The sequence below is a fragment of the Puntigrus tetrazona genome, chromosome 6 (genome assembly GCF_018831695.1).
Source record: "Puntigrus tetrazona isolate hp1 chromosome 6, ASM1883169v1, whole genome shotgun sequence".
Classification (NCBI taxonomy): domain Eukaryota; kingdom Metazoa; phylum Chordata; class Actinopteri; order Cypriniformes; family Cyprinidae; genus Puntigrus; species Puntigrus tetrazona.
In genome coordinates this window covers 18,602,610-18,618,035 of record NC_056704.1, presented here as the reverse complement: position 1 = coordinate 18,618,035, position 15,426 = coordinate 18,602,610, and the positions used below count along the sequence as shown (strand labels likewise).

The 15,426-nt window shown below is 37.4% G+C and overlaps 1 protein-coding gene across 1 annotated transcript in view; it reads right to left on the bottom strand.

Annotated features, from left to right (window-relative positions):
* Nucleotides 1-1,077: 1,077 nt before the first annotated feature.
* The window catches only part of atp10a (ATPase phospholipid transporting 10A), a 39,781-nt gene continuing 25,432 nt past the window's right edge, over nt 1,078-15,426 (bottom strand). Inside the window, 13 exon segments of the mRNA XM_043242478.1 lie at nt 1,078-1,222; nt 1,341-1,559; nt 2,333-2,423; nt 2,426-2,519; nt 4,517-4,621; nt 4,850-4,930; nt 5,525-5,725; nt 6,457-6,582; nt 8,236-8,312; nt 11,245-11,584; nt 13,660-13,844; nt 14,204-14,330; nt 15,253-15,356. Of these exon segments, the coding sequence (XP_043098413.1) occupies nt 1,078-1,222; nt 1,341-1,559; nt 2,333-2,423; nt 2,426-2,519; nt 4,517-4,621; nt 4,850-4,930; nt 5,525-5,725; nt 6,457-6,582; nt 8,236-8,312; nt 11,245-11,584; nt 13,660-13,844; nt 14,204-14,330; nt 15,253-15,356 (1,895 nt within the window).

Below are 15,426 nucleotides of genomic sequence, written 5' to 3'. Positions count from 1 at the left end.
GGCATTCGATTAGCTGTATGACAAAGAATTCGAAGTAACAAAAAAGCCCCAATTAGATTATAAATAGGATTATTCATTTAAATGATAAAGTGTGATTATCCAATAATGTTCTTAAAGCGGTAGATGTGAAGCGAATGTTATTCAGGCATTACAATCATGCACGTTTAATGAAAGTCAGAGCAGGTTTTGCCACATCACATTCTTTTGTAATAGAAATCGTTTGATTTAAGTGAGCGTGAGGTCACAAATAAATATTCACTAGCATGATGTAAAAGTAGTTTTGTTGCTGACTCTCTCGCACATTATTAATTCTTGATTAGTTCATGCCTTTAATCGTTTAGGACTTCATGTACACTTTCGTAAAGCGTTACCAAAATTCCTGTAGCTACTGACTCTGAAGGGCTAGATGATTTTTTTGTTCTGGGATGGGGAAATACGCGTGTAGTGCTATCAGCAGTGTCTAATGGTAGGACAGGAAGTTCTTTAAAGTGCACCAGAACATCCAGGTTCAAATAAACAGATAAAAGGAATGTCTCTGGACTGCCTCTGCATCGAGATACAAACCTCCTCCACTTTTGAGATGTTTAAAAAAAAAACAAAAAACAAAAAGAAGAAAACAAAAATAAAAAGTCAGTCATTAATCATAAGGCCATCCAGTTTGCATATGTTGGCCTCTCTCTCAAAAAACAAAAACTAAACTTTATACATCTAAAAATATATATTTATATACATTAGTACCAACCTATATCTTTCATAAAATAATATTGAATATATAATAACACTTTTTTAAAGCTAACGTGCAAATTTGAATGAGCGTAACAGGTAGAAAGCATCATAGAAATGTTGTTTTGAGTGAATGTTCTTGTAGGCAGCTAGTTGACTGCTTGTGATCCACATCCCTGGCCTGTTTCAGCAGGGACTTTTGGTTTGAATGGTCCTCGTCTTCCAGCTTTTGCCCACAAAAAAAGCTGACTGGCGCTGTGAGTTGCATAGTCTCTGCCTGAGGAAGCAAGGAGTGGAGGTGAGCAGCCCGACGGACAGAGGTCTGTCGGGCTCAGCGGGGCCTCCAAGCCTGTGCTATCCAAAATAGTCCTGGAGGCCGGAGTGTTTGGTGTACGGCAGAGTGCCTGCAGCGGGACTCGAAGGTTCCTTTATGCAGTGTAAGTTCTCAGATAGAGGGCCGCCCGAGCCCTGTCTGCAGGATGGAGCTTTTTCCTGCATTCTGAGGTTGAGTGTGATATGGTTGTCAGAGTTTTTTGAGCTTAAAGGCGTGTCCCGCATCTCCGTGCTTTTTGATGGGATGGGGCTGGATATAGCTTTCTCCTTCTGTTTGGTGCTACTCATGTGGGCTTGCTTTACCCTGGGCCTGTAGTCTTTCTGAAAGGGCCTGCAGAGAGGAAAAATGGAGCACGGGGGGAAACAGTGACCCGAGGGAGCCCAGCTTCATCTGGCTCTGGCTCAGGAAGATCCTGCGCATGTCCACTGGCAGTTTGTCCAGTTGTCTTCCCACGTGGACAGGGTTTGGGAATAGAGTTCCCTGACAAGCCCTATAAAAGTATCTGAGACAAGAAAACAACAAAGAGTCAGCAAAAACTAAAACTCTCATGAGCACTGCAGTTATATGGCTACTGGCAGCAGACACCAGACCCAAAAATTTGATTTGCGTTTGTACATCTTACAAAGCACAAAAATAACACTGTTTTACGTGCATGTATGTGTGTGTGTGTGTGTGTGTATATATATTAGACTTCAATTTCAATAATGTTACACTGTAAAATGTAATACACGAACATAACATATAACATAACATTAGCCCAGGGCTTAGACAAAACCAGGATTAGGCCACAGCTTAATTAAGACATTTAAGTCATTTTTAAAAACATGCTTAAAAAAAAAAACTAACAAAAAACTGGAATGTATCTTGAGACAAAGAAAAGGCACTGATATATTTTACAATCAATCAGTGCAAGCTTATTTCAGGTGAAACATCTCAGACTTACATTTAAATCTAGGACAAGACTTAAGCCTTATGTGTGAACTCAAACTACAAAAGGAAATTAAAATATTTTTCTGCAATTTTTAAGCTGTGGTCATTAATAATATAGTAATTTATTAAATGTTAATATTAGGAAGTTATTTAATTACATAAAATTCTTAAATAAGCACTAAACTAAACTGCAAAACGTTATTGCACCAAACCAACGTAAACAAAAAATATTCTTCATTTGAATGACAATATATAAAGTGATGTGCAAAATAAACGCTTTTGCTCAATTAACTTTAATTTAGATAAAATACTTCCAAAAGGGTTTATTAAAAATTAAATATATACCTGGGAAGAAGAGCGGCAATAGGTGTGACAACACACAGAATGTAAAACACAGGGTCTCCCAGCAGCCTCTGCATGGTCCAATAAGTGTTGGAGGAGAGAAACAGGTTGGGCAGGAAGCATTGTAGCACAGCGCCACAGTAAAGAAGAGAGCTATACTGAAGCCAATCGACACCCAGTTCATCCACGTCTGTGAAATAATTACAGACAATCAAGGCAGGGTTAAGAAAGAGTTGCTAAATTGCCTGAAGTAGTTACAATGACTCAAAATGAGAACAAACTTCAAAATGTGTCATACATTATTCACATTTCACACTTATTGGTGAGGACTAAGAAACCTGAGAACACTCGATCAAACATGTAGTCATTACTATTGCATAATTGTGTCTCCAAGTTTATGATTTTCGGCTGTGCAAAAGTAAAGCTGTAACGAAAGCAATTTTGAAACTGAAATGGACTTCGAGAGGAAATTCACATTCGCTTCGAATGAGCGCAGGGCCACGACCTTCCACATGAGCTTTGGCCTCAATGTAGCCCTTACCTATAATAACCTAATAGGCGTTTACTCGCTCTCTCAAGTACGTGTGTTCATTTTCCAGGGCTGCACGTGGAACGACAAAGCTGCCAGCCCAACTATTGGAAACGTTTACTCTCTACTTGAGCCATTTACTGTGAAGAACAGCCTCTTTCACACCAGAAGCCATCATCACGTCCGGAAAGACAGTGAGGCTGCAGAGGACATTTTTCACGCACCGAAACTTGTCAGCTGAAAATTTACAGCGCCAGTGTAATGGAAAAAGCTCTAATCCAATTCACGCTCATAAATCTATAACAGCGACTCAAGAAAAGAGGAAAAACAGAAGAGAATCAGGTAAGGGCTGCACACATACATAAATGCAGTTCGCAATACGCCACAGGACACGGGTCGGAAAAATCAACTATGAGCTTTGGCCACCCTGTGTGTGACGGCCATGTGTACACCACCGTGGTGAGCGAGAGAGACGAGCACAGTGGGCAGGACCGAGGCTGCCTGCATGGGCTGTCAGGCTGATGTATGGCTCCTGATGGCGCAGTATCTCCCGGTTCAAACCAATCACGGAGGCTCCCTGCATAAATGTCTCTGGCCGTGTCAGCGTCATCCTGGTCTTCCTTGCCACAGAGTTCAGCCTCATTTTGTAATTGGAAAAAGAAAGGAAAGGCTTGCTTGCTTTTCTCTGTACGTGTGTGAGATGGGTTTTTGATTTCAGCAAAGCTAAAGCACTTCATCATTTCCAAATCCTAACCATTGTCAGATGAACTGCACACAAGATGTATATGTACTCATACATATTATGACACCCTAACAGATTGTTTTAGAGGAAGTTTAAGCAACAATGACATATGAAGAAAATGGGCTAGCTGCAAAGATGTTAAAGAAAACAATACCATAGCAGTATAAAGTCAGTATCAGAACAGTTATAAAACAAATATTATATACACACACACTGGTATATATACATACATAAACATACATAATTTAGTGAAGTTTAAGATCTTTTAAAGACTTAAACCGAATACAATTGTCAAAGAAAAACTATTATATATTATTTATTCATATTATACAGTGGTTGAATGACAATAATATTTATTTATTTTATTAAAAATATAATTCTTGTATTATTATAATTAATTAGAATGCAAATAATGTTAAAAACATTCCATGTACCATAAAAATATTATTATTATATTATTTATTCATATTATACAGTGGTTGAATGACAATAATATTTATTTATTTTTATTAAAATATAATTCTTGTATTATTATAATTAATTAGAATGTAAATAATGTTAAAAACATTCCATGTACCATAAAAATATTAATACACAAACAACATTTAACATTATACCTGTAAAATGCCATAAAAGGGACATTCTTTAAAAATCAAATGGCTCACTACTCAATCGATATATAGAAAGGAACATCAGACTGAAAATAGACTTCACTACTCTTATCAGTATTTTTGCAAATGGTGTTTAAGATAAGAAACAGAATAAGTAGGTTTAACCAAAGACCCTCACCAAGTGCACATCCGTTTTTACACTGCATAAACAGTACAGAAGAACCACAAAGATTGAGTTTTACGAGTGATTTTGAGGCACTAAATTCTATTACATTTTGCATATTATAAAAAAAAAGAAGTCTCACCCAGGTTTTGGTTTCTATGCCTAAGTGCAGCAAAATGGTGAAGAGTGCCAAGGTGGTGATGGGAGTGCCCCATGTAAACAAATCCACATCAGAGTCAACGTAAGCCTGCAAATATATGACATGCACACAACACTTAGGATTACTTACACACCCTACTTTTAATTTTACTTTACATGCACAACACACAGGGGTTAATTATAAACTAAAAATCTGCCAGTGTAATAGACAAAACATACTAATATTAAAGAGACGATCGGTGCAAAGTCTAAAGTTAATGCTACAAAGTCTTGCTTGAAGTAAGTTTCTCTTATTTGATGTTCTAATCAAACTTACAAAGTAAGGGATGAAGAAACAGATGAGGCTTTGGTAGAAGGCATCAATCATGTTCATCCAGAACATGTAGGGTTTATATTCCTGTAAAAGAAATTCAAACAATCAGATCCAGGCACAAACCATTCCACGATTCCAGACGACCGTGTTTTATTTTAATGTCATTAGATGTTCCACTTAATGGAGTCACAGAACGCAAATAAACGGCTTGTGATAAATCAAATAAATCAAATCAAAAGGAAGACCTCTGCAGAGGCATATGGTTAGCAAAGCAGAGGCAACCGCTGCAGTTTAATTATCCCAGGTTGCAAAATTTTACCACTCTCAAGATGATTAGTGGTTTTTATAAAATGTTTGCTCTTGCTCGTGCTGTTTTCTTCCTCATGAAACCCGGCACAGAATAAAAGACCTATTTTGAAACGGGTCAGCAAAAAACAATCAAAGCAATAACTGTGGCAAGCGCTGCACGGGTAATATACTTCATCTGCTTATAGAGAAAAGCGCTGATGCTGCAAACCACGGGTAACTCATGTGTGAATACATGTGGCAAAACGCTGTTCATGGGTTTTTATTTATCATTTACATCACACTTTCAATAGTCTTTTTCGCCTCCCAATTATAATTCAATTTACGCAGTTCACGGACGGTGTAATTACGTTCTGTCCAATCAGCATGTACCTCTGAGTTTTGTCCATTCATGTAGAGCTGCGGCAACTCCTGCAGGGTTTCTGCTGACACATCTTTGTCCAGGGTGCCGGTGATGAGCTGAGGGAATGCGGAGAACATCAGGTTGAAGAAGATCAGGTACCACTGATCAACCATGGCTGACCCAGAGAACCCGCAGTAGAACTGATACCAGAAGATGAGGGCAACGAACATCTAGAGCGAGAAAGACAGAACAATAGAGGGGAAAAAGGTGAGAAATATCTACAATGAGGTCTGCAGCTGTTGCCTCATTATAAGTCATGCATCTTCATTACGTCCAAGACGTTTCTAGGACCTCCCAGGAATAGATCTTCATTAATCAACGAATATATGAAGAACAGACAACAACGTTTTAAGAGCTTCTAGTTATAAACTATTCACATCATGAAACTTCAACCTGTTAAACTGCATTATTACACAGCTCTCTGAAATACTCAATTCGAAGGAGGAGAACATCTTTTTTAATAATGGCTGAAGTACAGGGTATCTGTATTTAAAGCATAAATACTTTTAGAGAAGTGACTAGTGCTGTCAAATGATTAATCTCATCCAAAATAATTAATTATATATATATATATATAAAATCAAACATCAATGGAAAGCTTATTTATTCAGTTTAACTTAATAAATCTGATGTAATAAATGTATAATGAAAACGCATAAATCGCAATTTTGAAAAAATGGACCCTTATGACTGGTATTTCTTACCATGCGAGTATAATATGCATCAATATACATTTTGTCGTTATTACAAAATAAACCTCATTCAGTGTGACACTATATTTTTGCAAAAATTTCCAGGCAGCTACTATCCGCTATTCCAGCCATATTGTTTTCTAAAATCCCTTCACAGTGGTTAATAACCTAACTATAAATCAGAAAATTAGCAAATTTTAGTTCCTCACAGCATTTTTGTAGAAGAAGTATAAGATCATGTTGGCGAGACGAGAGTAACACCAATGGCCGTGAACCAAGAGCAGCTTCTGCAGGTAACGAAATCGTGGCAGGGCAAAGTCACTGGCCATCACCGCCTTAGAAAACAATGAACAGAACAATGAAGACAGTTAATGTTAATACGAGTTCTGTCTACAATACGGTCTACTTTTACAAAACAATGGACCCCACTAGTGCATGAATAAGTAAAGCTTTAAAGAAACAATAAAATAGGTTTTATTTTATACTTGTGCAGAAGTATACATGTTAAATTTATATGTTACATAATCTTACTGTTAAAAAAGGATAAACATTTTTTTTTTAAATAAAATAAAAATCGCACTTCTTTCCTATAATATTACATGTTGGCCTATTGAGCGTAAACACATTCATTCATATAAACAGGATTTGGACGACATCTGCCTTGAGGCCCACAATCTATCAAGTGAGACACATACAAACAGGGTGGCATGGCATCCATATACATTCACAAGACAAAAGATTAACATCAGTCTGGTGACAAAACATTTGTGAGGACATTTTTGCATAAAAAAAAAAAAGAAAGAAAAAAAAGAAAAGCCTTCCTGACTGGAATCTGGTGAAAACGATCCCCCGTCCATCACCCATCTATTCTTTATCATAGGTTTTGACAGCTGCACGTCAGGCAGTTAACATGTCATCTATCAGCGTGACAGATACCGCCTTGTCGCCTCTAATGGCGTTTGGGATTTTAATCAGTTAGAATTGGCCTGACAGCAGCATCAGCTATGTTCTCCATCCTCGTTGTCATTTTCTCCACATCATGAAAGCATAAAAAAGCAGGTGAGATTATTAAAAAAAAGCTGTATTACCCTACTATGTTTGGTACATTATGGTCTATGGGACAGAGTCATAAACAGATTCTCATTAGGGTTGTTAATACGGAGCGCTGACCTCAACGAGATCTTGGATAAGAAGAGCACTTTGGCACACAGAATGGTGCCTCATTACGTCCAGATCTTTCGCTGAATTAATTAATCTGCATGACGCATGAGGCAAGAGTGTCAAACAGATGAGCTCATGGCGCTTCCTGTCTCTCTTCTCACCTTAACAGGATGTATATTATGTAGGCACGCCATTGAAAACAGAGCTGAGGGGGGTGGGTAAACCATTTGTGGGAAAAAGATTTTCTGAGAAACCAGAATGAGAAAAGCTGTTCCCAGAGACGAACAAGTTGTATAAATGATCCTCTGAAGCAACCATATGCTACATATTGACCAAACAAAGCAAAACTGCTGCCACTGCATGCAGTGCATTTAGGTTAACTGTCCTTAAGACAGGGAAGAGTCAGTTTCAGTATAATTTATGTTGTAACAAAATATAAAATATGTAACTATTCTTAATAATACGGTTAAAAGCATTTAATTATTTGTATTAAGGGTTATTTTCCTGTTGCTTACCTTATCAGAAGAGACTGCAACTCATAATTGGGTCGTGAACCACTGGTGTAAGGTACCATTTATTAACTGTCTGAGCACAGGCTGTCTCTGTATCTTGGCCAAAATATCTTTATAAAACATGAATTATGTATATCCAGAACCTTGGTGCATTAACTCTGCAATCCTGCTTTGCAATGTTCATTCCTCTTGTACTGCACACTTAAGGCAGAGCACAGGACAGAGTATAAGATGTTGCCACAATGTACGGCTCCACCATCCTCTTTCAAAGACCTTTGTCAGTATTACGCCCTTGATCTTTTAGTTTGTCCTTACCTGCATGCCCTCCTGTCCAGAGATCCCAACCCCTACGTCTGCCACTTGGATCATACTAACATCATTTGCTCCGTCACCTAGGATGAATGAGAAAAACAGAGACAAAAAGAGGGTGAGAATGAGGGGCGAGTTATCAATTCCGTTTCACTTTGCACAATGTCAGACTGCATTAATGCAAACATTGCATCAGCAGCAAAGTGCTCTGCTGGCAAAAATAAACAACATAAATTATCCGAAAAAAGAGCCCAGAAACAAGCTGTGGTTTCTGAAATTAACTGGAATGACACAGTGCATTAGCAGGGTGACATGACTTTACATCAATGTCACCTTTTACACATCTGAAAAATGCTTACTACAAAGTCAAATCACGCAGGAACCCAAAGAGAGGGCAGTCATGCTAAATTTACATTCCATTCATCAAGTCTGAGCAGCAAATTAGTATAGGGATGTTTAACTAGCAAAGGATCTAACTGCTTCAAATTAACGACTGAAATCTAATTTTTTGGATTTATTTAATCTTATTCTATGTAATCGTTTTAATATTTAAACTTCAATTAAACCCTCACGCAAACTTAACAGGGCGCGCTGTTAAACGATTTAACTGAAACCTCAACCAGAAAAGGGTGCAATGACAAAAATGCTGGCTTTAAGCAGCATCTAAAGCCTTTACTTTTAATAGTTATATAGTAGGAAGCAGACTAATAGTTAGTTACAGCACCATAAAAGGCTGTTTTGTGTTTGATTCTTGGAGTGTGAAATCAAGACAATTATGAAACGGACAAAACATTCATAACCCTAGAATATTTTTGATTGACTGTTGCATGAAAAGCCTCAGGCCAAACTGTTTGAAGATAAGCGCATCAAGTCAGAACAGAGACATAATCCTGCAGAATATTTGATCACAGGAAAATTTGTGTAGTAAGATATAATAAATAATCAGACAAAACAGGGTAAAGGTCAGCAATTGTGCTCAATGTTGCTAAAAAGAGCTCCTGAATGCGTGGTGAAGAGCCAAATAAAATAAAATGGGTGCAAATTATTATTATATAATTAAAATATTAGTCTTGAGAATAAAAGGTCTGGCCATTTTGGAAAAGCCAACAAAAACAACAAGAACAACAACAACAGTTTAATTACATGATTCCGGACTATAAACTGACAACATTCTGTGTGAAACTTTTGTATGGTGAGAGAGAGTGTACTTCAGATAAAGTGTTCAAAGATGTTTATCTTGGACCTTTAAATTTGCCTTGGGGTGGTTTTTAAAATCATCCCCTGTTGCCTGAGGCATAAGGCACAGTGCTGACTTGACCCCAAGCTATCATCAAAAGCTCACTTTCAAGCTAAAAATCTAGTAGGCTTTGAAGTATATAGAAAAGTAATAGCCCGCTGAGACCGTCAGTCGCTTTTGTCCAAACTGAAACAAACAAACATGGCAGCCAAATTCAACAAGACCACCTTTATTTGAAGTACACCAACAAAGCAAACATGCTTAGCGTGAGAACCGGTAACATCTGCTGTGAACGTGTCTGTACACCATAAATGTCCGTTCATTAGGGTCATGCGGAGAAGACGGCAAGGCTCTGATTCATTCAGCAATGAAGTCTGTCAATTCTGAGGCGAAGCAGTTTATTTACAGCACCGCTGAGGCTCGTTTGAGCACTCCCTCCCTCTTTCCCATCTAAAACGACAGTGTTAATGTTAAAAAAAAACCTGTCTTTCCATAAGACATAAATGAATTACAAAATCTTTATTAAGGCGTAGGGGAATGACCTGAGGTAACCCGCTCTTTCTGCAGGCAGGTGGCTCAGTCTTGATGCACCTTGTATCTCTCTCTTTCTCTCTCCCTCCCTAAAGCCATCTGGATAATTACCCAGAGTGCTGCGTAGGCTTGTAAATGTGGCATTCTGCGCTGGGGAAAGGACAGACACGTGCTGTCCAGTCACCACTGAAATGTTTACTTGGCAACACAGGGGACCATTAATCTCCAAATTCAACTTGCCAAGCAAAAAGTACGAGAAACGACCGAAAAAGAACATCTACGCTACCCATTTTGTGCTCCTTATAAAGAAAGAACCAGTTACTGCTTAAAGGGACAGATCAAGCAATTATTTACTCGCCCTCATGTCTTCTCAAACCCATCTGAGGACACATTTTGTACTAGTTGCAATTTTCCATGCAATTACAATAAATGGACTGAAGCTTTCAAGCTTCAGAAAGGATGCAAATGCTTTTGAAAAGTGGTACATTATAATGCACTGATAATCTTCCCATTGAATCAGTGAGCTGTACTCCAGTGCTAGATTCAGAAAGGAATCATTCACATGAATCATTTAAAAACACTGCTACCACTCAAGGACAACTCGGTATATTTGAAGCGAAAACCTACTTTGTTCTTTTGTTTTGAGTACTTCTTAAAAACATGTATGAATGGACTTTCTAAATAAAACATTTGCCTTAGTGATAAGTCTTTACTGTCACTTTTGATCAATTTAACAATGAGAATTTTCAGGGAATTTTTTTAAAAAACGCTTTTGAAAGGTAAATGTCCAAACGGATCCATGTTGTCTTTTGAAAGAAGGAAATAAAATCTTTCAATTATAAAAGATAGACTTTTTTAGATAGACAATTTTTCCTTATTATTCTAATGGTGCTTATTAGTGTGCTTTCAAGGCTTCAGTCTTCGTTTACGTAATTGCGTGGAAAAGATCATGTAAAGCTCTTGAAACAATGCGAGAGCGAGCTATTCCTTTAAACACGGGCACTACCAATAATACTGTGGAAGACAGTGAAGTTCTTTTGTGTGCACCATCTTAGCTGCAGTGTGATTTTTGGCCACTAGGGGCTCATCACTTGCAGACCTGGCTTTCAAAAATTATTATTTATTTTAAATTCAATCAAATTAAATTCCGCCAAACAAAACAGTGTTAAAAACTCACTTGAAATTTCGCATTTGCAACAAACACTACATTAAGTTTAAAAAAAAGAGCAAACAAATCCAGCACTTACCTATTGCCAGAGTCATGACCTTGAGCTTGTTCCGCACTAACTTGACCACCATGCTCTTCTGCAGGGGCGTCGAGCGACAGCATAGAACGGACCTGCAACTTCGAGCCACGGCCAGGAACTTGTCCTCCAAACTCTTGTCCAGTGCGTAGGCCAAGGTTCGACCGTCGATCACCAGCCCTAGCCGATGCACCAGGAACGGGCTGGAGTGACCAGAGGAAGCCGGGGAACACACCGGAGAAGAGAAGTGGATGTCAGCGTAGTCTCTATCTGGTCGTGGGTTGCAAAGGAACTTGGCCTGGATGTAGTGCAGACTGTTCTCGAGCAATACAGCACAGGCCTCCTAGTAAGAGTTCACATTCAAACAAAAATCAGGAAGGTCATAAAACATCAAATTTCTCATGCAAGTTAAGCAACATCTAGCAAAGAGAGAAGTTATAAAAATAAAATGACTCTGCTCGGAAATGGAACAAAACTGATCAAAATTATGGTATCTAATTATATTTCAAATTTATCAAAGTATCAAATTTATCACAGTACTGTACCAAATCACCTTTATTAAAAGGATACTCCACCCAAAAGTGAAAATGTTGTCATTGTTTAGTCATATGATTTCAAACCTCTATGGCTTTCTTTCTTCAGTGACAAAAACAACAACAAAAATAAATAAATCAGAGACTGATATTCTCAAATTGTCTTTTTTCTTCAATACCAATTCAAACAGCATGGTTCCCAACATTCTTCAAAATATCTTCTTTTGTTCAACAGAAGAAAACAAGTCATACAGCTTTATAATGACGCAAGGGCAAGAGTATGATGACCATTTTTATTTTTGGGTGAACTCTCCCTTTAAGCAAAGAAAAAGTTCTGACTAATAGAGCAAGTCAGTGATTAAGACATTCCAGTATGACAGCTCCTTGCCTGTGTGCTTTTTCAAAACAAAACTCATGTGGAAGCTTCACGTGTTCACCAAGGAGACAAAATCATGAAACATCAGTTCATTCAAGCCAGCTTAGCTGTTCTGTGAGGGAAACGCCTACAGTCTAATAGTGGGCATGCAGGGGAGTTTGCAAATAGTTTGATATATGGGTGTTTTTTTCAAATATAGACACCTTTGGTTGTTTAGGTCCAAGTAAATTACCTTACGAAATATTTTTTTTGTGTGTATGCCTGATATGGACTTTTGATGGCTGACTCATTAGATTAGCTGCAAAAAAATATATGCAATATCATTCTATTTAAAAAGTTTATTTAAAGTAATAATTATAGATTACTAAAAAATCTTATAAATATAAAATGGTCATGACTGATGTTACTTTAAATATAACATATCAGCGCTGACAGCCTCGTGGGGAGCGTGTCAACATATAGCACCACTGGGCTTTGGATGTCCCATGTTCATGTCCCGGGTAAAACATTCAAGTAACATGCTACAATTAAATGAATATCAATAGACATTAATACTGACTTAATTAGAACTGGAAAATACATAATACATTATTTACTGCTGTTTTTTTCTCTAAATCTTAACAGCAGTTGCTGATAATTAAACTAACTAAATATACTATTTGATAACCAAATAAGGAGGACAAAGAGAGTAATCCCAAGAGGAAAAAAGGATTAGATAATTTTATTATAATAATATGATCCAAAAACAAAAAACAAAAAAACACAAGTAATCAGCCCATGGGAGATTAAAGTGTCCATAGTGGAAAAAACACTCATAAAGGTTGATGGATAAGGAGAAAAAAATGGATGGGTAAGGAGAAGGAGAAAAAAAAAAAAAAAAAAAAGTACAATAGTGGGAGAAATGGAACTACAGTTTGTGTTTTCAACTGGAACAATCAGGCCTACTGAAGTTATGGGCAATACCTTCAGACATTTCTGTCATCCCTGGTTGCAAAAAGCAAAACAAGAACAATAATCAAATCAGAGAATAAATAATTAAATACAAGATCCTAGAGAGAATCTACACCAAAGATATAATAGAATTATAAATGGCTTTCAAACCCCTTGTGAGAACTGATATTAAACATTTTCGCAAACTCTGCAGTTACAGGCAAGTTGTCAGCTGGAGTGGGCAGCCTGAGAGTAACAGTTACTTTTTAATAAACCATATGCGAAACAAAGTTCCCCATAGTTTTAAAAATTCAGAGACACTTCAAGGAAATCAATTCTTTCAGACATTTCCAAACTGAAACTAATTGGTTTTCAAATTCAGTTTAATGATTATTTGTGGCCTTCAATTTCATATTGTTTGGAGATGAGGAATCTGACTAAATGATTAACTGCAGAAGTAAATCAACAGATCAATTGTTTGTCAAAGCAGTCATTAGATGAAGACCGAACCTCGGAAGGAAGTGAGGAGAAAGAGCAGAGCCCATGAGGAGAGACTGCAGCAGTGCATGCTGGGTATACCTGTGAGTCAGCATTAAGAGTGATTATCTCTTCCTCTGGGTCCAGCAGTTTGCAGGCATAGGCGATGTTGATGGCAGTCTCTTGTTTATCTCCTGTCAGCACCCAGATCTGAAGGCCTGCTTTCCTCAGAGAGGCGATGGTCTCGGGAACCCCATCCTGAAGTCTGTCCTCAATACCTGTTGCTCCTTTTTTATAAAAGACAGACAGAAAGATTTTAAAGCATCTGGTACTAAGCATCTGTGTTTCAAAAAAATGAGATATTAAATGGACAGTTCACACAAATATGAAAATTGTCATCAAAAGAAAATATCTTGAAAAATTCTGGAAACCAAACAGCTGCTCCCCACTGACTTCCCATGGAGAAAAAAAAAAAAAAAAAAAAAAGAAAGTCAGTGGGGACTAGTAACTGTTTGGTTAACTTTTGTGTTCAGCAAAGGAAAGAAACTCATACAGGTTTGGAATGACATGAGGGCATGAGGGTGAATAATAGCAAAATTTTTATTTTTGCGTGATCATGCCTTTAACGCCATGGAACTATTATTACCCAAAAGTTGGAGGTTGGTCTCTAGTCGTAATGCAGAATCAAAAAGCAACTCCTCTCTCCTCTGTATGGCTGTCTCGGCTTCCAGGTGGAGCTGTAGCCAACTGGCATACTCCTCCTTACTGACAACCTGGAGCAAGCAAATACAAATCACATCACCGATAGAGGTGCAACATCAGCATTATTTGCAAAAAATGGGTTTTAATAAAGCACTGGTTGTCGCATGGTTTCTAAAAATTTCTCCTAGCTTTAAAGGGATGTGTGAAAAAAGGAAAACGCAATAAGGTATTCTGGTTGCTGGCTTAAAAAACAAACAGGTGGAGAAAATAAAACTAATACAATAAGATGCTTGTTAAACTTTAAGCAGCTCCATTTATGTATGAATTCACACTTAGCTGTGTGACAAATAATTGTATGCAAGCTGTTCAAGGCTTCCCTTCTGTTAAGGTGACTATTTAGCAACCGTGATAATGAAGCATGCCAAAAGGAAGAAAAGACAGAATTCATACTTTTGTTAAAATTATATAGGAAGTGTTAGATCACAACTGGGCTTCAGTGAGGGAAAGGGAAAAGAAACAAAACGTTTTGTTAGACTTCAATGACAGCAGAAATCAGTAGATCCATAGAAGCATGTGAAAGTTTGTTGAAAAATTTAAAAACCAAAAAACAAGAACAACACATTTTATCACATCATATGGCAACCAGACTCCCACAAAGAACTCGAGACACTGAGTTAACAAGTCAGAGAAGAGAGTGAGAGCATATATTACCATCCATGAGATATGGAGAAAGAAGAGAGATGAGAAAAAGATGGACAGAGATTGAGAGATCTGTCACACAGATCAGAATTCTGGGAAATATCTCACCATCGGTGCAAAAACACTTTTACTTTAACACAAACACATAGTTTTTTTGTCAAGTAAAGTCCAACCAAAAGTGTAAATGGCAAAATGAAATTAAGGGCTGTCAACTGATTATTCATATTAAAGATGCAATTAAATATATATCAATATTGCATTTTGTAAAAAATATTTTTTTTAAAAAAATGTTACCTTTTTGGCGATACAGAGCGTCCTGAGACCGTCTGCAGCATAAAGATTTAAGTAGTTTTGAGTTTTATACAAGATTTTTCTTTGTCGCTTTCCTTTGCAATCATCTGCAATACAAAAACAAATAACACCAAAAAGAAAATGAGACAATCCATCAAAATATTCTAACATTTAGAG